The following is a 21812-nucleotide window of genomic DNA, read 5'->3' on the forward strand; positions in this document are numbered from 1 at the left end:
AAGCAAGCTTCAAATTGACAAGGAGATTAGGCTCAAATCCGATGCATGAACTCGTTTTCTTGACAATCTATCCCTAGCAAGCATGTGGTAAGTTGTAATTTGTGATTTAATAATCTTGCTATGAAGTGGGTTATGATCAATCCACGAAATTGTATGAGATTGAGCATGAATATGTGTTAGAATCATCATATGGAACATGTGTTGTGTATGATTTTGATTAATTTCATGTTTAGAAGTAAAACCCATTTGGGATGATGAAGGGAGTGAATCACCATGTCCAATAATTGTGTAAATTGTGATTTAGTATGTTGTATGTGATGAATTATTTTAGATAAGTTGATTAGGACATGAATTAAATGGATGTTTAGTTGAATTTGATGAATGAAGAATACAACATGGAGGATCATGCATGAATGGGTTGTACATTGTACTAAGATAGTGGTACGCACACCAAGTGTTTGATGAAATGCCTAGGTGAGCTTAATAGAGGAAATTGTATGTAAGTAAAAGATGAATATATGTGGGATGTGAAAATGATGTATTTGATAGTAAACTAACATGAGAAGTGTGTTTGGATATTGTTCGTGTGGATATTATGTTGAAATGATGATGGGTTAGCTTAGTATGGGTTAAAGCGTTAGTTGTGAAAATATGAGAATGCTAGCGTGGGTGGAATGGATTATGTATGTATATGTGTATATGTATACAAGTAAGTGATCATGTAGTTGTAGATGTCATACAATATGAGGTTATGTCGTAAGTTATATGTTAAACCGTTGACTTCTGGAAGTCAATTATGCGTCTACACATAAGAAGCATGACTTGAATTGTTGTCGTACAGGTAGGTTCATAGGAAGTCGTATGGTACGTGTTATGTTAATACGCATTATTTGAGATGACATGATGAATTACGTTAGTTTGAAAGGATATGAAATTGATTATATGTCTCATGCTTGTTAGTTGTGACTAAAGGAAGTCAAATGTGAAATATGCGGTTGATATGATCATTAACATGTACAATGATGTATGCTAATGAAAATGTAATTTGGTGACATGAAAGTATAGGAGTCATGTCAAGACGGACTCAAGCATGAAAGGCTAACGGGTCAAGAGGAGGCAAGGAATCGGATACGAACCCGGATGCACAAGGTAAGTGATTTCCGTAATCACTTCGTAGTACAAGTAAGTAATAAAGTGTTGTAATGAATTAAATATGATGTTTGAGGTCAAATATGTGTTAAAGTCTTTCGTCGTAAATGATGGGTTTAAGGTTGACCAAAATGCCCATGATGGGTATTTTGGGGTAAACGAACTTAAAAGTGGTTTAGAAGCAAGTTATTCGATTAGAGTAATGTTTTGGACAAGTATGGAAGTGGGGATGATGGTTTGGTCAGTCATAGACCAATTAATGCGCGAATACCCTTAACGGGTCAAATAGTTAGAAAATAGTTAAGTCGAATGTATGTAAGTTAAGGATTTCCGTAATCCGGAGGTAAGATTTTAAGTTCATATGATAGAATGTGAATTTACAAGCATGTAGGAAGAAACGGGAGGTCAAACGGGTAAACGGTTCAAAAGTTACGTGCGTTTTAGTGCGTACGGACGACGAAACGAACCTGCAGAAAACTGCAAAAACTAGAGGGCGTCGCCGACGGGTAGGGGGCCTAAAGGTGGGATCCTAAAGAATATGTAGTAATATGGTACCCAAAGGTGGGATCCTAAAGAATATGTAGTAATATGGTACCCAAAGGTGGGATCCTAAAGAATATGTAGTAATATGGTACCCAAAGGTGGGATCCTAAAGAATATGTAGTAATATGGTACCCAAAGGTGGGATCCTAAAGAATATGTAGTAATATGGTACCCAAAGGTGGGATCCTAAAGAATATGTAGTAATATGGTACCCAAAGGTGGGATCCTAAAGAATATGTAGTAATATGGTACCCAAAGGTGGGATCCTAAAGAATATGTAGTAATATGGTACCCAAAGGTGGGATCCTAAAGAATATGTAGTAATATGGTACCCAAAGGTGGGATCCTAAAGAATATGTAGTAATATGGTACCCAAATGTGGGATCCTAAAGAATATGTAGTAATATGGTACCCAAAGGTGGGATCCTAAAGAATATGTAGTAATATGGTACCCAAAGGTGGGATCCTAAAGAATATGTAGTAATATGGTACCCAAGGGTGGGATCCTAAAGAATATGTAGTAATATGGTACCTAAATGTGGGATTCTAAGTTAAGAATTTCCTTAAGTAGATACATATGAAGGTATGTATGTATGTATGTATGTGTGAATATAAGTGGTATGTATGAATGAATGTATGTATGTATGTATGTAGGTATGCACGTATGTAGGAACGTACGTATGAATGTAGGTACGTAGGTTTGTAAGTAGTTATGTGTGAACGGATGCACATATGTAAGTATGTATGAAAGTATATACGCATGTATTCAATGAAATTGAGTATTGACGATAATAATAGTGTGCCTTGTGAACGAAGTGTAACGCAGGTACAATGAGAAAGTCTCACCACGGAATGTACGATCAGATGGAAAGCTGGGATGTAAAGAATTAACGGAACAAGAAGTAAACGTGAATAAATCTTGTATGTTTATAATGCGTACTAATGTTATGAATTTAATGTGGTGAGCGCAGGTAGTACGAGTCATGAGGATCATCAAGGAACAGAGATCGAGGATCGAGTCACTAGTGAGATTGTACGGGAACGTTGATGTATATAATGTAGTAAACATAAGCTATGTTTTTACTTAGTAAATAAGTCGATTGATGGATTTATGTGAAAGAGTTATGTTAAAGTTAATTTTTTAAATAAGTTAAGGTGTTTATAATGAAAGAAAGTTTATGGCTTGAACTTCCGCTGCGACTTTTAGTCAAATACGTATTAGGGTCTTACATTATTAAGATCTCAATTTGGGATTGTTCTGCTCTTAATATTAAAAAGAATCTTAAAGGTAAAACCTAGCCTACCTGTCATTTCGGACACGGCCGAGATGGTAAAACCTATTCAAAGATTCAAAATTCTTGTTAACATCTGAAAGCATGTTAACATTTTTGACAAACTGTGATATGATAAAATCACATAGGTCATCTTTAAATTGGGATATTTCAATTTCCCTTATTTATATAATCATCCCTAAAATGATGGAATGCCTACGGGCCATACCTATAGTCCTAAGGGACAAAAGACAGTTGTAGTCTTTGACTCTCTGTCAAGAAAAGGTAATGAAATATGTTCAAACCTGAATGCCTCGATTCTCTGAAATCATGGCTTATAAATTTAAAAACTGTCTTTGTGACTAGGCCTTTTGCGCCACTTTAATATCCTTAATGTTTTATAACTAGGATAAACTATAATGAAAATACTGATTAAATGTAACTAACAAATTAACCAATATGGTTTATATTATCATGGTTAATGAATCATTCAAAAATGATGATTCCATAATAACTCTGAATAAATCATTGTTAATATTTATGTAGCAATCAAGCTACATGGTTGGATCAGATGAGGTTAACAGCCACCCGAAGAAGAACAATGACACTACCAGAGTTAATATAACTGGTGAGGAACTACAGGCATTGATAGATAATGCTGTTACTCGAGCTCTTGACAGACAGTATAACGAGTCAAGTGGTGCACACTCTAAGACTCCATCTGTGGCTCGTAGTAACCCCCCCCCCCCTTCTAAAACGCATGAGTCAAAGGAGGACGATGCTCATCACTCATCAAATTAGAGGAGTGATCCACCTAGACAGGTTGTGCTTAACCAAGAGCCACATGTTAAAGCCTGTTCGTATAAATATTTTGTCTCCTGCAAGCCCAGAGACTTCACAGGAGAAAAAGGAGCCATCGACTTCATAACGTGGCTCGAGGAGATGGACACTGTTGTTGATATTAGCGGATGTGCAGAGCAAGACATTGTGAAGTTTGTTTCACAATCTTTTAAAGGAGAAGCTCTAGCTTGGTGGAGGTCGCTAATCCATGCTACTGGGAAAATCCAGTTGTATACTCTAACATGGGAACAGTTTTTTGCTCTTATCAAGGAAAGTTACTGTCCTCAACATGAAGTTGAGAAAATTGAAACCGATTTCTTGGCATTGGTCATGAAGGACTTAGATTGCCAGGCATATCTTACAAGTTTCAATACCATGTGTCGGTTAGTTCCTTACTTGATTACACCGGAACCAAAGCGTATAGCCCGCTTTATTGGGGGTCTAGCCCCTGAAATAAAGGCAAGTGTGAAAGCATCAAGACCTACTACGTTCAGGTCAGCAGCAGATCTATCGCTATCTCTCACACTTGATGTGGTCAGAAGCAAGGCTGCCAAAGCTTCTGAAGATGGAAAACGAAAGAGGGAGGTTGAGGATTCTCATCGCTCCGATAAGAAGAAAAAGGGGAATTCTGATCATAAGAAGAGTTCCGGGTTTAAAAAGGATAACCAGCAGACAAGTGAAAGGACCAGGTACAAAACATGTAGGAAATATCACCTCGGGAAATGCAGATTTGAATCTCAGCCTGTACCTTGTGGAATCTGCAAGTCCAAGGAGCACAAGACCTTGGAATGCAAGAAATTAAGGGACGCAACCCATTATGGTTGCAACGAAAAGGGGTACAACAAGACTAACTGCCCTAGGAATCAGAAGAAGTCTGAAGAGGCCAAGAAAGCAAACGCATGAGTCTTCCAGATGAACACCAGGAGGCAATACATGAGGATGACATCATAAAAGGTAACTTTCCTCATCAATGATGCTTATATGAGGATTATTTTATTCTGGCGCAGAAAACTCTATTGAGGACAATCAATATTGTAAGCTGTTGTATCGGCCTATTAGAATCTTAGGCTTATAGCGCAGGGTAGAATTGGCCGATAACATTTAGAGACTGCTTCAGCAACCTTAGATGGATGCTTTATATCCAATAGGAAACACTCTTATCCTATATCCTAATGTCAAGCTTTCAAGCTATCCAAAATCATCAATATGATCAAGACAGACGTGACAATTGATCCCCTGTCAAAAAGGTGATGGACTAGGTCCAAATCTTAATTGTCATTAATGGTCTTTTATGGCCTAGGCTAAGTATGATTGATATATACACATATCTAAATGACGTTCATTGAGAATGTTCGTACTATATTAGCCTGAATGGTTTAACGATACCATAGTTGGTATATATTAGGTCATCAAGATGATGAATAGCGGTTGCTGGATTGCAACTAATCGTTTTATTTGGTGTTAGGAACCAATATCGAGTATGACAAACTCGGATAAGATAGCCGTTGATCGTGTTATGGATGATGCGACACATGCTAATGACACTACAATTGTGAGCCTTAGAATTTCCAAAGATGTTCTTCAGACTATGATAGACGCAGCTGTTGGAAAAGCTGTGAAGAAGGCTGTGAAAAAGATCAAGGAGCCCAATGCTACTTGCTCCAAATCTCAACCAAGACCACCCTTCATTACTCACGAAAAGGATCTCGTTCATGCCTCTAATATCAAGAGTGAACTGAAAAGGAAAAGGGAGGAAGATAACTCACAGAGCTCTAAAAAGAAGAACAAACAAAAGTCCAACCAGAAACCTAAATGCAAGACCTGCAAGAAGCGCCATTATGGGAAGTGCAGGTACGAATCAAAATCCCAATCGCAGCCTAGGGCTTGTGGGATCTGCAAATCTAGCGAGAATAAAGCAATAGAATGCCAGAAGATAGGAGATGCGACTTGTTACAACTGTAATGAGAAGGGGCATATCAAGTCAAATTGCCCAAGGTATGCAAAGAAGCCTAAGGAAGTTAAGAAGACCAACGCTAAGGTCTTTATGATGGGTTCAAAAGAGGTCATACGAGATGACAATGTTATAACCTGTACGTCTTTATCAATGATGTAGATGAAAGGGTATTGTTTGATTCAGATAAGTCATTTATGGATGATAAATTTTGTAAGTTTTTTTCTTCTTATTAGAACCCTAAGCATAACGTATGAGGTAGAATAAACGCTAAGAGTTCTGTTTTGAATAAGATACCAATAAATCTTTCATAAACGATAAGTATAGCAAACTTGTAAAGTCTTCCATAGGAACCATAGATATTAAGTGTAAAGTAAAACTTACAGGCAGAAATCATAAGAACCATTTCTTCTATTCCTGTCAGAAATCTTCAGACATGAAAAATTCTAGTGTACTCTCTCTCCAGATGAAGTGCATCATCATAAGTAATCGATATCTCTTGATCCCTATCGATTAAGAATACCAGATGGTATGACAAAAAGCGCCATATGAGGGCTGGTGTATCTTAATACGTTCCATAGATTGCTTCCATGCCTGATCAGTATGGAGGTTTAATGCATGGAACCACAAAGATATCCCAATGATCATATGATACTAAAAGTTAACTAATGGTGTTCGAAGAAGATATCTAGAACGGAATTATCCAAGTAAATGTCTCTGATTAGAGGAATCCATAGACTCATAATGTGAATGTGTCCCTTATCTGACACAAACAATGATGGATGAACTGGAACATGAGATTTGGAAAATCTCTGTAATCTCCGTATGTTTTGATTATCTTCCCCAAAGATTACCCTATCTACCTCCTAAGGCAAGTAGAGTTAAGATTAACATCTCGTTTTGGGCTGGAGTATTGTGAAAACTCCATATTGATTATGGAATAATCGAAACCCTGATTATATAAGTTTTAAGATATAGGTTCATATAGCCTAACTAAGATATTCTAAAAGTTTGGTATCGTTAATTAAGAAAGACGGTTCATTTTGCTTAGGCAAGGATTACCGCAACCCTATTTAGGCAACGATTAAGAATCGCCATCAAACTACCCAGGATCGTCAATTTGTTCGACTAACTGTAAAGACTAGCTATTCCTTAAGATTAGCTTTAAGCAGTGGTTGGAATACCCATCTCACCTTAAATAAGCTTTTCTATAATAGTTGCCATGTAAGTATCAAGGCTGCTCCTTTGGGGACCTTGTATAGATGGAATATTAAACACTTATTGTTAGAACAATAGATTGGTAAGTCCAATTATCAGGATCTGAAAGTTGCATTGGAGACAACGTATAAGATCGTTCGTATTCTTAATCATCTAAAAGTTGCCAGTAATCGGCAGAAAAATTGAGGATTGATAAAAGTCGCAACCTTCTTAAGTCCTTAATAAGGAATAAGGTTCAATCGAAGGTAACGCCTTAAGAATGGTGTGCTAAATTTTAAAATTCCTCAGGGTTAGATAAGCCCTAGATATGTATGAACATTCAGAAATCGAATCTAACAAATGTCAATAGCCTATAAGCTAAAACCTATATAAGGAGCTTAGTGGAGCATGCAATGCGACCCACACTGATGATTTAAGGATATGTTTCGCCAATAAGTCGAAACACATTATCACGTAATAATAGGCAGATTAATGAAACTTTATGATTGGACGAGAAACCCGTATCAATTAAGGATCGGCAGGTTAAGAAGCTCCAAAAGGATACATGTACCTATTAGAAAGGTCAACGGGGGTGCCTTAGAGGCCCAAATGTACTGGGGAAAATTAAGTCCAATATAAGACAAAAAATACTTCCAATACTTTATCAAATTTCGAGATTTCTTATAAGGAGGTGAGGATGTAACACCTCGTAAAATCACGTCTAATGAAGTATTGACACGTGTAATGAACCTTAATGAAGTCAAACATTGAAATTTAGGGACTAATTTTTTCGAAAAATCAAAAAATTTGATTATGAAAGGACTGGAAGAGTTAGCATACCTAAAATAAGTTTCTAAATAACCTCTCACGATGATTATAGTCACAAATGAGCCACTTGTTGATCAAGTGTAGCCGTTTGAGTAATTAATTGAAAGTTTGCGAAATAAAGGGTTAAAAGCGTCAACATGTTAATTCTTACCTCTGAGTGACCTTTTAACCAACCAGGAGCTTCATGACATTTGATTATACTCTCGGGAATGCCAAATAATGGCCATCTAAGGTTTTTATGCCTATAAGTAAAGTTACGCGCAACTTTGCAAGTTAGAGGGACTAAAAGTGTCAATATGTTTAATTATACCTCTGAATGACCTTTTAGCGAGCCCGAAGCATCATGATGTTCAATAATACTTTCAAGAAGGTCTAATATGGATTAGATGAGGCTTCAATGCTATTAAATGATGAGATGCGCAAGTTTACGCAATAGAGGGACCTAAAGCGTCAACTTTTAAATCTACACCTTTCGGTGGCCATCTAGGCAAACAAGAGCATAGTAATATTTAAGTATATGCTTGGGAATGCACATTATGGGCCATAGAAGGCTTGGATATCATTAAATGACATTTCGCGCTACAATGCGCAATTAAAGGACTAATTGCGTCAAACTGGAAAAGTAGGTCGAATCTTATGGTAACGGACCTTCCGGAATATTTCCATAATTTAAACATACCCTATTTATCCTTTTTATAACTTAGATATAGGCTTAGAGGTGTTTGGTGCGCCAAAATAAACCTTTATGTCATGCAGGGACTAAAAGTGTCAAAAAGTGCACAAGTTTGCACTTTCGCGCATATCTTGCATTCTGAATATATCCGGACACCCAAAAATTTATGTAAGCACTAAGATATTTTATTATAGTGTTTGGATTGATAAAATTCCATTCGTCGCATAGTTTGGATCGTTTTTCGCGTCCGTCCGTGTTTCGTCGTAATTAGACGAACAACGTGACTGTACGGCCAAACGAACTGACATCCGACATGTTTTTGAGCATGTTTCATGTCCCCTATATTTAGGCATCATGTTAGAGCCTTGAAATGAGGTTAACAGGCCTTAGATGTGACAGAAACACATTATTATGCAAGCAGGGACCAAAACTGCACTTTTGAAAGTATTGTTTGAGCTGTGCAGGCCGTAGGCTACGCCCCCTGCAGCGTAGCCTACGCCCAGGTCTGGGCAGATTCATAATTTTAGCATTTTTGTCATTTTTCAAGGGCTTTTAGGTAAAATTCTCAATACCATGAGCTGGTTTTCAACACCCATTGTATTTAGAAACCTTGGGCACACATGGAGGGCCAAGATTGAAGCACGGGTTACGAGAAACGATCCTAACGGTTCTTGAAATCCTATATAAACCCACTTGATCTTGGCTTTCATTCACACCTCATTCCATTTCTGCTTGTTCTCTAATTCTTGGAGGATCTTGAGCTTTTTAAGAACCTCCTTCTGTCCTTTGGACCCTTTGTAAGTGTTCCTTCGTGCTTAGTTTAATTATTTAGCGTTTTAAGCCGAAAAGTCAAGCGTTTGTGATAAACGCTTTGACTTTTAAACGGATAAGCCATGGTTCGCAACAAACGTGGCTACGCGACCGTAATTTGGTAGGTGATTAACCCTCAAAAGGGCGCCTCTTAATTACCACGTTTACTTAGTTTAATTGTCGGGTCAAATGAAAGTCAAACGGGTTAGTTTTAAATAAAATACATAACTATTAAATTAAAAGTCATAAAATCAGTTTTGCCACATTAATAATTTGGTAAATATTAGTTGAACATGCCTAAGCATGTTCAACCCGACAATTCTAAGTATAGGCTCGGTTCGGAACCGAAAGTCGCAAAAGTTGACTTTTGCTTTGACTTTCAGTTCTGACCCGATTTAGCTTAGTTTAGAGATGCCTTAGGATTCCACAAGGACCATATTATAGGTTAGTATAACCCTCTGAGGTTATACAACCTAGATCCTTAGTATCCTATTCATTGCAAGTTTCCGTTATATGCCTAACTATTGACCGTTATGCCCTTTTGACCATGAAATGATATTTTTGAAAATGTGAAAGAATAGAAACCTTTATTACTGATATATAAACATGTCCCTAAAATTTGACATCAGTTGGAGGTCTAGATTAGGAGTTATGCTCAATAGCGTAATTAAAAAGCTTTTATTAATTAAACCGCGTAATTAGCGTATAACCTATCTAAACCCAATTTTTGAAACCAAACTTTTTACCCACTGATATAAAATAATATTTTGGGATTTCTGAAGATTTTTAATTATTTTTAGGCTAAGCATAACATAGGGTTTTAAGGTTGATTCGGTAATTGCCGGTTTTGCCCTTTTGGGCTATAAAATGAGTTTTACAAATCCTTTTGACCCCAAACCGTTTTCTACTAATCTAATATGATAAATAAAATATTTTGAGCCTTCTGGAATAATAAAAATATCAGCTTTTCTTTGAAAACCCGGAAATGGCTCTAAATCGCCTTTTAAGCGTTTTTAACACATAGTATGTATCAAAACTATTTTAAACATATAAGGGTTGATGCCTACTGATATATTCAGTAAATTTTTACATTTTAACAGTAAGGAAAAGTTTTAAATTCGGGTTTCCATTTTTGACCTTTTAAGCCTATGTGAAATTACCAAAATGCCCCTACGGTGCATAGTTTGGTTATAAATGATAAATTTCACATATATGTAATACCCTACTGATATAACTTAGTAAATTAAGTATTTTTACTAATCAAATCAGACCTGAACCTCGGATTTATATTTGATCTCTTTTATAACCTTTTAAATGACTAAAATACCCCTTCGGGGCATAAATTGGTTTTAAATTCATTTTGGGCATAACGGAAGGTATCTTACTGATATCACATCATATTTAAGGCATATTAACTTAGGAAACCTGTATATGACTCTTATGGTTACCCGTTACGCACGTTTCGCGTTTGGATCGGTTTATGTATCTAGTTTGCATAAAGTAACCGAAACGGGTTAAACCTTATCATTTTCACCTCAAAATCTAGAATGTGTTTAGTTTACCCATATTATACAAGTCTCCAAACTTGTCGGGTCAAAATCACATTCTAATCCGGTCTACGCTTAATCTTGCGTTTTGAACCGTAAACCTTTCCTTAAAACTAACCGGTCTAAGCATAGGCTTAATTAAGACCCGTTAGGAATCTAATAGGTTATTAAAAACCTTCGTTCCAGATTAGGAGCCCCAGTAGAAGTACGTGTGCTTGCTGATTTGATATACGGCTGGGATTGAATTTATATTTAGCTCAGGTAAATACTCTTAGCTGATTTTCCCTATACGGGCTTGGGATACGGTATTATAATAATACCGCTTGGTCGGGTATTGAATGTTTAATCGTATTGTGATTAAATTATTGAGGTAACCCGCTTTAATCTGTCTTGTTTGAAATAAAGGCCTTTAGGGGTTAATGACCATGTCCCGGATATCCTTGACATCATTGTATTATAAAATGGCCACGTCTTATGCACAGGGTGTAGGCATACACCTGACAGTTGCATAAGGGAAACGGTATCTCACGCTCATGTGGGCCTATACTTGTGATGTGTCTGTTAATCTTGACCCGGTTTCTACATCGGGCCCTAAATGTATAATGAACATGTAAATCTGTATACAAGATTATTTTTATATAATTGTCCCAAGTTTTTTGTGCCTTGAGCATTCAAATCAATTTTCTAAACTATTTTCAAAATGAGCCAGTTAAGTTGTATTTACCAGTGTAAACTGACGTATTTTCCAAAAAGGTTAAGTGACAGGTACTGTACGTAATTGGCTGGGAGCTCAGGGCGTCAATAGGGAATCTTGCAAGTTCTGGATGCCTAAAGTCTGTTGAACAGTGTTTATCTTTCTGCTTTAAGATCCGCCTGTGGATCCTTTACATTCCGTTTGTAATACTTGGATATTACTTTATATCGGGTTGTAATATTTTATCTTTTGCTTCCGCTGTGCATTTATTATTTGTGTTGTTTGACTATGATGATATCAACTACGTCACGATACTCCCCACCGGGCCCACCGGTGATACGTGGAAAATAGGGGTGTGACAAATATCATGAGGACATTGTATGGTGGGTTTGACAAGGTTAGGGCAACCAAAAACAATTTTAAAAATTTCAAGCGAGACCTGAACAGGTATATATCTGAGTTTGACGCTGATATGATGATTAAACGGCTTATGAGGAAGAAAGAGTACATGCCAAACTTTTCAATGGAGTATATAACAGACGAAGGTGGGGTTTTAAGAGGTTTGGTTTGGGCAGATGAAGATGCCAAAAGGAATTTTTCGGTGTTTGGTGACGTTGTTTCATTTGATGCCACATATCGTCGTAACAAGTAAGTTTGGTAATTATTAGATTTATTTTTATTTTTACAGCTTATTTTCTTCAATATATGTCATTCAGCTTTACGGTGTTTTTATTCCGTATTTGTTTTTCAGGTACAACATGATGTTTGTTCCATTTACCGGTGTCGACAATCACAATCGCAACGTTACTCTTGGTGCCGCTATAATAGGAAACGAAACTGCTGAGACTTACAGTTGGTTGCTAAATGTGTTTCGTGAAGCATTTGGCCGTTCCCCTCCGGAGATTGTCACCGACCAAGACCCAGCCATGAAGAAGGCTATTGAAGATACATGGCCCGAGAGTAGACATAGGCTATGCATGTTGCACATCATGGACAAGCTTTCTGCTAAGGTGTTTAGTTGTTCGTCCTTTTAACCTTTCTTTATACTTTTTACATACTTTTTGGTGATTATGGTGTTATATGTTATTCAATGGTGTTTAAGGTTGGTGCTACAATCTGCAATAATACAGATTTCAAAAAGAGGTTGTGTGCCATTGTGTGGACCGATTCAATTCTACCTGTGAAGTTTGAAAGTAAGTGGGCTACCATAATGAACAATTTTAACTTGGTTGATCATGAGTGGCTGCAGTCACTTTATCAAATCAGGGATATTTGGATACCGGCTTATTATCGTGAGGAGGTCATGTCCGGGCTTATGCGTACCTCTTCTCGTTCAGAGAGTGAGAACCATTTCTTTAGACAGTTTTGTAACCCGGGTAGCACACTTGTCGAATTTCTCGAGCATTTTGATTCTGCTATTGAAGCTCAGAGACATGAGCACAGGAAGAAATACCAACGCTGAAATATGGGCTGAAGACTTTATTTTGGAGGATCAAGCGTCCAGGATATTCACACGCACTATATTTTTTGACCAGCAGTTGGAGATACAAAACGGTATACACAGATGTGGTATCGGAAAGTGGGAAAACATGGCTGACTTTGTTAACTTTTTTTTGTGAAGGATTGGGAACAACCATGCACTACTTTCTTCGAGGTATACACATGATGTTTTGTAGTGTTATTTTTGAAAATTTTATAGCTTTTGCCGATTTCCAGTTGCATATGGTGTTTTATAGTGTTATTTATGAAAACTTCTAAATTTCTAATGGTGTTTTATAGGTTATGATGCGGGAGGACGACATGACTGTGTATTGTACATGCAAAAGATTCGAACAGTTTGGGTTGTTGTGCTCACACATCTTTTGTGTGCTAAGAATGCTGGACATTAGGGAGTTTCCACAACGCTATATATTACGACGTTGGACTCGGGAGGCTGTTCCAAATAGTGCCCCTGGTGCTATTCTAGGTATCAATGAGACCGAGGATCGTTATAATGAAGTTAACCGTGTTGTACGTGAGATCACATATTCTACAGAGTCCGTTATTAACAAGCTTGTCACCAACTTTGATGCGCTATGCTCGTTCAGGGATCATGTTGTTAATTATTTCAAAACTGCGGATGAGTCGGTCGTCAATGCTCCACCTAAGAGCCGTCGTGAAAGGTTTGCCGAAATTACTGGTAACACAAAACCATCTGATGCAACCGTTCGTGTTCCCATTGGAACAAGATTCAAAGGTATGGGTAAGCCTAAACAGATGAAGTCCAAATGTGAAATTGCATTAAGTCAGTTGGGTAAAAAGAGTCGTCAGTGTCAAAACTATTTTAGATACGGGCATAACAGACGTACTTACAAAAACCCTACTCGGACTAAAGAACAAGCTATGGCCGAGGATGACGGTGAAGAAGCTGATGAAGTTGACGAGGAGGAAGATGAATGGGTGGAAGTTGAAGAAGATATAGGTGAACAAGATGAGGATGCATTAGACGAGGAGGATGGGGAAGAAGAGTAGTAAGTTATTTAGAGATGTCTAAAAATTTCGTTATTTTTAACGGACTTTCTTCTTGTTTCGTACATTGTTAGGTTTTTTATCGTTTTTCGGATTCGCATACACTCATGGTTTTATTTTGTTTGCTTTTGTTGGAATTTAATATTACCGGTGACAATGTTTTATATATTGTTTCTGTTAAATATGTTTGTTTTTGTTAACCAATGGTGTTATTTGTTGTTTAGGGTGTTTTATTATGTATGTTGCAATTTGAATAGTGTTATTTGTCCTCCCTCAGAAATTTATTGTTAACCAGTGGTATTATTTGTTGTTTAGGGTGTTATTTGTTGTTAATGGTGTTATTTATCTGTACAGAAATTTTTTTTTTTTTTTTAAAACCTGTGGTGTTATTTTTAGTTCTGGGTGTTATTAATGGTGTTCATATGTTCATGTTGTTTATTTATGTATGTGTAGCTTTATTGTGTTATTTACTTGCCTATAGTGTCTTAATTGTGCAAAGGAGTTGGTATGTTTTTTTATACATTATTAACATGAACATCATTTACTTTGTAAAAAACCATCTGCTCGTTCTTTTTGTGAGGGAAATCGCAATATAAATTCATTAAAACACCTGAATAAAAAGGTGTAAAACAAAAACAGCTTACGATTGTAATCACGATTTACATAGTCAAATTACACCATAATCACAACTTAGCCAAAACACTAACACATCATATAATCTATATGACCCAAAATGTTTGTCTATTAACAAAAAGTTTAACTTGTTCCGTTGTCCACCTACACGGTAGCTCCCAACCTTTCAGCAATCCAATCGATTGCATTGTCTTCCATTCTCACCCTATCATCCTCGTCCAAAAGTGCGTATTCTTGTACTTCTCGTTCCACTTGGCCTCGTTCCGTGTTCACGTCGCTTAGGAGCATTTTTTTGGTACTTCTTACGCAGATCCTCGATTTCGCGTGCTTGATCAGGCAACACCTCGCCAGTAACGTCCCTCTCATTCGATAAACCACACATCCAATGTCCAACGTGTGTTCCTATTAAATACCAAACCATCAGAATTGTTCATATTTCGACAACATGTATTTTAATTATTTTTGTACTAAACAGAAATTTAAACGCGATTACCAGTGTAAGTTTCCATATGCTGCATAAGGAAAATACCACAGTCGATGCCATCGTAAAGTGTTTGCCATGGCAACTCCAGTCGAACTGGTTGTGTATTCCTTATCTGTGATTTAGGATGCATCGGTCTTAGATACCGACAAAATGTACTTATCTGAAGTTACACATTATTGACGTTAAGAAATAATTTTTTTTTGTTACGGCAGCCGCATAAATATAAACATTCAAAAACTTACCATCTTCTCCACATTTCCGTGGTATCTTTCTAAGCCCGCATCACCTTCTACATTGTCAATAATAAAGACATCTCTTGTTCTCAAGTTGAAAAACAGCAGATAGTAATGTTGCTCGGTCAACATAGGTATAAACACCATCTCGAAGTTGCCTTTAAATACTTTTGGTTCTGTTGAAGCCAGCACAACATTCATGTTTGTCGTAAATTCTGCTAATCAGTCATCATCAGACAACGCAAAATCTTTTTCTAGCTGTGGTATTTTTCAGGTAAACAAAACAACAAATTATGGTGTTAAGTTAAGAATTCACAAGCATATTTATGGTGTTATTATTTCCAGGCCTATGGTGTTATTTAAGCAGTCATAAATAATACATGGTGTCATTAACTATGCTCACATGATACGGTCTGCTTTTCGAGCTGTAGTGTTTTTTCAGGTAAACAAAAACCAAGTTGTGAAGGTTTTCAGTAATCAAACTATGGTGTTATTTAAGCAGACATAATTAAACAATGATCTTATAGTTTACAGACCTATGGTGTTATTTATGCAGACACAAAATATACATGGTGTTATTCACTATGCTCACACGATACGGTCTGTTTTTACTTAATAATCTTCAGAAATTAAACTTACCAACATTCCTGCGTTGTAGAATAATCTTGGGGCTGTCCCAATCCTCCTCTTTTTTTCTTCATAGTTCAACAATGCGGCCCAGGCACTGATGACATTCACGTGCACAGTTACACCAGGCAGCATCGACTCAAAAGGCCCCCTCATCACCGACACGTTACCGTTGTCGCTGAACAAAATATCCCTACAAACCGAAACACCATCGACAAGAATGTATAATTCAATATATGTTCAAAACTTATAACGTATAATACACTACATAAATACATTTTTTAAGGTCCAATTCAGATTCTTACCATATGTTTCCTACTGCAGAAAATATCCATCGGGCCAGTGCGTCTTCAGCCTTATCACAAGCGGTTCTCAACATGACAGCCCGCTCGACGTACGGTGACCGCAGTGCTTCCGGAAGCTTGATTGTTCGTTTCGGCCTTGGCGATCCCTGACGCTGAACAGGCTGCGTTACTTCCTTACATTTTTCATCCGTTGATGCGTCTGCCAGTCTTGTTGACAAGTTCACCGCTTCAATTCCTGAAACGTTGAATTTTGTCTCAGGTGTCTTTTCACTTTGAACCCTTTCAACAACTTTTTCCAGTTCTGTGACAAACGAAGACGTCATTGGTGAAAAGGGAGAAGTGTGTTGTGTTATATGATCTTTATTTCGCTCGTTCGTAGGAGTGTTATATCCGTCTAATGATACACTACCTTTTTGCGGATCAACTGGTTCAGCTGCCTCGGCCACATCATCCTTTTCTGCGTCAACGTTTTGATCTCCCTTTTCCACTTCATCTCCATCCTTTTTTTCTCATCATCAACAACAAGGTGCATTTTCATTATCTCCTTCCACTCCAATGCTTTCTGTTTTAGCAGATCACTCTCCAGGAACATCGGACACGATTCTGTTATGGTGTTATTGATCTTGTTAACGCATATCTCAAATTCGTTAAACAAGTTATCCAACAAATTCGACCGAACTTGTACGAAACCCCGGTTTAATAACATATCATGAGAAATAACATATACTTTCAAGTCTAGTACGAATCATAAGATGTTTAACAGCTCAAAATCATCCTGAACTGATGTTCCTGATGCTGATGGAGTGTCACCATACTGTGAGACCAACGGAATGCGTACTTCGCCATCCGGACCTAGAAATAATGCACATGTTTGGGTGTCAGTTTGTGACAGGAGGTAATCTGCACAGTGTCTGTATATACCCAAGTGCGCATCATCATCTTCGATCTCGATCTCTTCATTTCCTTCATCAATCGGATTCTCCTTTTCCATTCCTTTTTCCTGTCTTTGTTTTGGCTTCTTGATTTGTTTTCCACCATACTCATCCCTTCTGCTCGTTTGGTTTTTTTATCTTCCCTCGTCTTTCTCTTCTTATTTTGTTCAGAATACATCCTTTCCATATCACATTCGAGATTGTTCAGAAGATCATCATCTACAACTTCAATAATATTTGAACTGTGTGATGAAGGTATCTTCTTTAACATAATTCCGTAAGCAATCTGCACCAATATTTTGCAATAAGTTTCATTCCCAGCATAATTGTCAAAATAACTGTAAACAAGATAACAACAGTGATGTTATTCAGTTATATAGTGTTATTAAGTAAAATAGGGTGTTATGCAATTATATAGTGTTATTAAACCATAGTGTTATTAAGTAAAAAAGGGTGTTATGCAGTTATATAGTGTTATTAAAACATATGTGGTGTCATTTAGATATACAAATATTCATTCTGTCACTTATGGTGTTACTCAGCTAGCCAAGGTGTTATTTAAGTTACACATGGTCAAATTTACTAATACATGGCTGCATATCAGTTATTTAACTAACGATTCTACAAAATAATATTTTAATACTAAAAGTTAAATACTTACCGCAAGTAACAACATAGGCCCTCGAAAAGCATCATCACCACCATGCCATGTTGTTTTCGTTCTTTTGTGACACGTAACCATGTACGCACACCAATTGAAGCATTTGATATCCACGTCCGGCTGAATATTTGAAATGAATCTCACGTTGACGAAATTGTTTGTCATGGTTTCTCCTAGGAGTGAAAAGTAAAGAATCAAGAAGTTCAGTACAAACAGTCTTCCGTCATCAGCCTGCCAATCCAATATGTAATTTATCAGCTGAACCGGCGACAAGCGAGTGATATCCATATGCTTAAACTGATCTCTGAACACTTGGACAACAACATCCTTCCTTTTGCTCGCCTTTTTCTTCTCAGCAAGATCTGTTGGTCCCATAGGCAGCCCGAAAACACTCTTAACAAGTTCCGACGTTATGTTTACAGTGCGCCCGCCGCCTAAGTTTAAAACACCATTGTCTGCGTCGTAATTTGTAACCAACCAGTTTGCCAAAGCAGTAGGCACACCTGTCACCTTATAACCAAATATCGACCCAAAACCAATTTCATCCACTTTCTTACGTTGATCCTCATTTAGGCCGGATGCTAGTATTAAAAAATTATGGATACCTACTTTTGGCCTGATCCGTGCACCCGTGAATGGCTTATATGGCTGTGTCACTGGTTGATACATTCCATGAGACGGTGCTCTTTTGGCAGCCGATTTCCGTCGCTTACCCGGTGGTGGGGTGTCGTCAAAATCGTCATCTGGATCTCGCAGCCGATCTACAACAATTTTTAGTATTTGTTTTAGTAAACAAGTACTTCAAAATATAAACACTTCAACATAATACCTTTTGTTGATGTTATATGGACGGATGGGTGTACGACAAGTTGACTATCATTAACATCCTGGTCTGCAAACAAAAATCAATTTTTATCATCTCTTATATGCAAACAAATTATAATCACAACATCATTTATTTCAAAACGTACCTTGTGTGTTTTTTATCGACGGCGGAACATCTTCTCTTGTTTTTGCATTACCAGCATCATTCTTAACATCATGACCATCTGTTTTATTCAAAGCGAACATCGTCAAAAACAACTCTCATCAACAAACATAAACACATATGGCTACTAATCAAACTTTATTGTTTTTTGTTTCTTTATACTTTAAACTACATTTGGATTACCTTTGTCGTCGTTATTTGACGTTTCTGAGTCACTACATACCAATGGTCTGTCAATTGTGTTTTTGAAACGTGATTTGTACATTTTGCCCCTAAGCCGATGGCTTGACCTGACTATAGACGAAATTAAAAACTATATTTAAAATACTTCATCACCTACTTCATCTAATACATCTTATCCTAAATCAGCTTGAGACGGATATACATAACACCATTGTTGCAATGACCATAATAACACTCTTCTTATAGATCAGCATGATAAATAACACCCTACATATAAGTCAAGGATAAATAACACACTTCATCTAAATCAACATGAAAATTAACACCCTTGATAAATAACCTACTTTCATATAAGTCCAGGATAAATAACACCCTTGATAACACCATATTTTTGCAATGACCAAAATAAATAACATCCTTCATATAAATCAACACGATAAATAACACCCATCATGAAAGTGCAGGATAAATAACACCATTCAAATGCAGATCATGATAAATAACACCATACATATCTAGATGTTTATAACACCATTTAAAAGGCACCATTAAAAACTCCATAAAACACCAAATAAAAATATAAAACAGGTTTATAACACCATTTAAAAAAAAACACCCTGAACGAATACCAAAACTACCCAAACTAAACACGTTAAACAGATATAACACCAAATAACACCCTTTAAAACTAAACATGAACTATATAACACCATTATACCACCCTTATTCAATTAAACACTAGTTTTAACACCATGATAAATAACACCATACATATCGTTATGTTTAAAAACACCATAAACTACCATATTATGTATAAAAACACCATAAAACACCAAATAGAACTAAACATAAGGTTAATAACACCATTTGAAAAAAAAAAACACCCTGAATGAATACCAAAACAAACCAAACTAAACACCTTAAACTGATATAACACCAAAATCAAAATAAACATGAACAACATAACACCATGGAAAAACACCCTTATTCAATGAAACCCTAGTTATAACACCATTCGACAATCGATCAGTCCCTTTTAGGTCTTGGTTAACATAAACTACCTTACACTATAAAAATCACCATTAATCTTCAAAAGTATCAAAGAAGACATACGAACCTTTTTTAAAATCAGAGGATGTTTTCTTGAGTTTTGGTAGTATAAGCCGCCGGTTTGTAGTGTCTTTTACAGTTGAATGATCCATCTTCTTCTTCGTCCTTCGTTCCATTGTCTCAGACGACGACCTTCGCCTCTTTCGCTTGATACGATTTCAATTTTAGGGCTCATTGTATCTGATTAAGCATATAATCTTTGGTGGGAAAGAAACACCCTGTTTTTCGAGCGTAAGAATCGTAATGGAGAGAGAAATCAGGTACAATAGATACGGTTATTGATTTGAAAGTATATGAATGCCCTATTTTACCCCTATGAAATCAAATCAGTATTTAAAAAACACTATTTTAATTACAATATTGCCATTCTAATCTTAACCATTAGATCAATGATCTAATGGTTTATATTCTTTCCTACCTTTCTCACAAAAACTATCTTTTTTACAATAACCTTACCCTATACATATATATTATATATAATAGTTAAAACGGTGGCTTAATAGAACGCCTACCGGGTAGTTTGAGAATGCCTAAACTTGTTGATGAACTTGAATGTGCATTTTATATACTAATGGCGTTTGACTTTTAAAAGTCAAACTGACCTCTAATACGATGAATGATAATTTGATATGAAATGCGTAAGGTGGAATAATCGTATTAAATTATGATTAATCTAACCACCTTGTGAATATTGAATAATAGTTTGGCGCTTAACAAGCTAGGTGGAAGCTTGGGGAGAAAGCAGGTCAAACGAATCGAGTACGCGGGAAAAGAAAAACATAGTTTGGATACGAGGTAAGTAATGCTTACACCCACTTGTAGTATACGTATTTATTTTATAGGCGATAAATAAGACAATGGGTTTTTGTTCGAATTATGGGTTCCGACACGAAACAAAATGAGTCGGAACAAATAAAAAACGTTTAAAACCATGTTTAATGATAAAAAAGAGGCAAAATGGTAATTTGGTCATAAAGTGACATAACTAAAATGCGTTTCGGAATGGCTACTTTATAAGTAAGCCTAAATGAATAAAAAGGGGTCAAATGGTAAGGTTGATGCCATTTGACAAACGATGACTAATAAGTACTTGTCAAGTCTTATGCTTACAGGATAGAAATGGTTTATGATTGTGGCATACACATTTGTGGGTCAAATGCCTATAAATGGGTCAATTGCGTAAAAATGACTATCCAAAGGGTAAAATTTATGATAACGGGTCCATCATGTTAATTCCACCACGTAAAATGATTGAAATGGGTCAATAGGTTGACCCGAGCCAAGTACGCGTAAATGGGGGACTAAATTTTACCAAAAAGCCCTTGATGGAAAAACCGGACAAGCAATCCTTAGAGGTTGTTTAGGAATTTGAATTGTGATTATGTAATCCGTAGAATTGAATAAAAGTTAAAGGCATACACATTTGTGGGTCAAATGCCTATAAATGGGTCAATTGCGTAAAAATGACTATCCAAAGGGTAAAATTTATGTTAACGGGTCCATCATGTTAATTCCACCACATAAAATTTATGAAATGGGTCAATAGGTCGACCGGAGCCAGGTACGCATAAATAGGATTGTGGTTAAACGTACATTTTTGGTCAAATAAGTAGCGAAAGTCCTTCATTGTAAATGGGGGACTAAA

At 36.6% G+C, this 21812-nt stretch overlaps 1 protein-coding gene and 1 long non-coding RNA gene across 2 annotated transcripts; both read left to right on the forward strand.

Moving 5' to 3' along the window:
* LOC118484920 lies at positions 1 to 2706 on the forward strand. The gene is made up of 3 exons (XR_004875057.1): positions 1 to 87; positions 1066 to 1149; positions 2664 to 2706. It is a non-coding gene; the product is annotated as an uncharacterized LOC118484920 (long non-coding RNA).
* A 9057-nt stretch (positions 2707 to 11763) lies between these two features.
* On the forward strand, positions 11764 to 14158 carry LOC110891638 (protein FAR1-RELATED SEQUENCE 5). Its single transcript, XM_022139303.2, has 4 exons — positions 11764 to 12151; positions 12255 to 12513; positions 12606 to 13157; positions 13283 to 14158. Exons 1-3 carry the CDS (start codon positions 11871 to 11873, stop codon positions 12963 to 12965), a joined length of 900 nt encoding a protein of 299 aa, XP_021994995.1. The 5' UTR covers positions 11764 to 11870; the 3' UTR covers positions 12966 to 13157; positions 13283 to 14158.
* Positions 14159 to 21812: the final 7654 nt, after the last annotated feature.

Source organism: Helianthus annuus, chromosome 12, assembly GCF_002127325.2.
Source record: "Helianthus annuus cultivar XRQ/B chromosome 12, HanXRQr2.0-SUNRISE, whole genome shotgun sequence".
Classification (NCBI taxonomy): Eukaryota; Viridiplantae; Streptophyta; class Magnoliopsida; order Asterales; family Asteraceae; genus Helianthus; species Helianthus annuus.

What these genes read in the sequence shown, in the direction of transcription:
- LOC110891638 (XM_022139303.2), top strand. Translation starts at nt 11,871, where the DNA reads ATGAGGACATTGTATGGTGGGTTTGACAAGGTTAGGGCAACCAAAAAC. An exon ending in GCCACATATCGTCGTAACAA is followed by an intron (nt 12,152 to 12,254) that starts GTAAGTTTGGTA and finishes TTTGTTTTTCAG; the next exon opens with GTACAACATGATGTTTGTTC. An exon ending in TGGACAAGCTTTCTGCTAAG is followed by an intron (nt 12,514 to 12,605) that starts GTGTTTAGTTGT and finishes ATGGTGTTTAAG; the next exon opens with GTTGGTGCTACAATCTGCAA.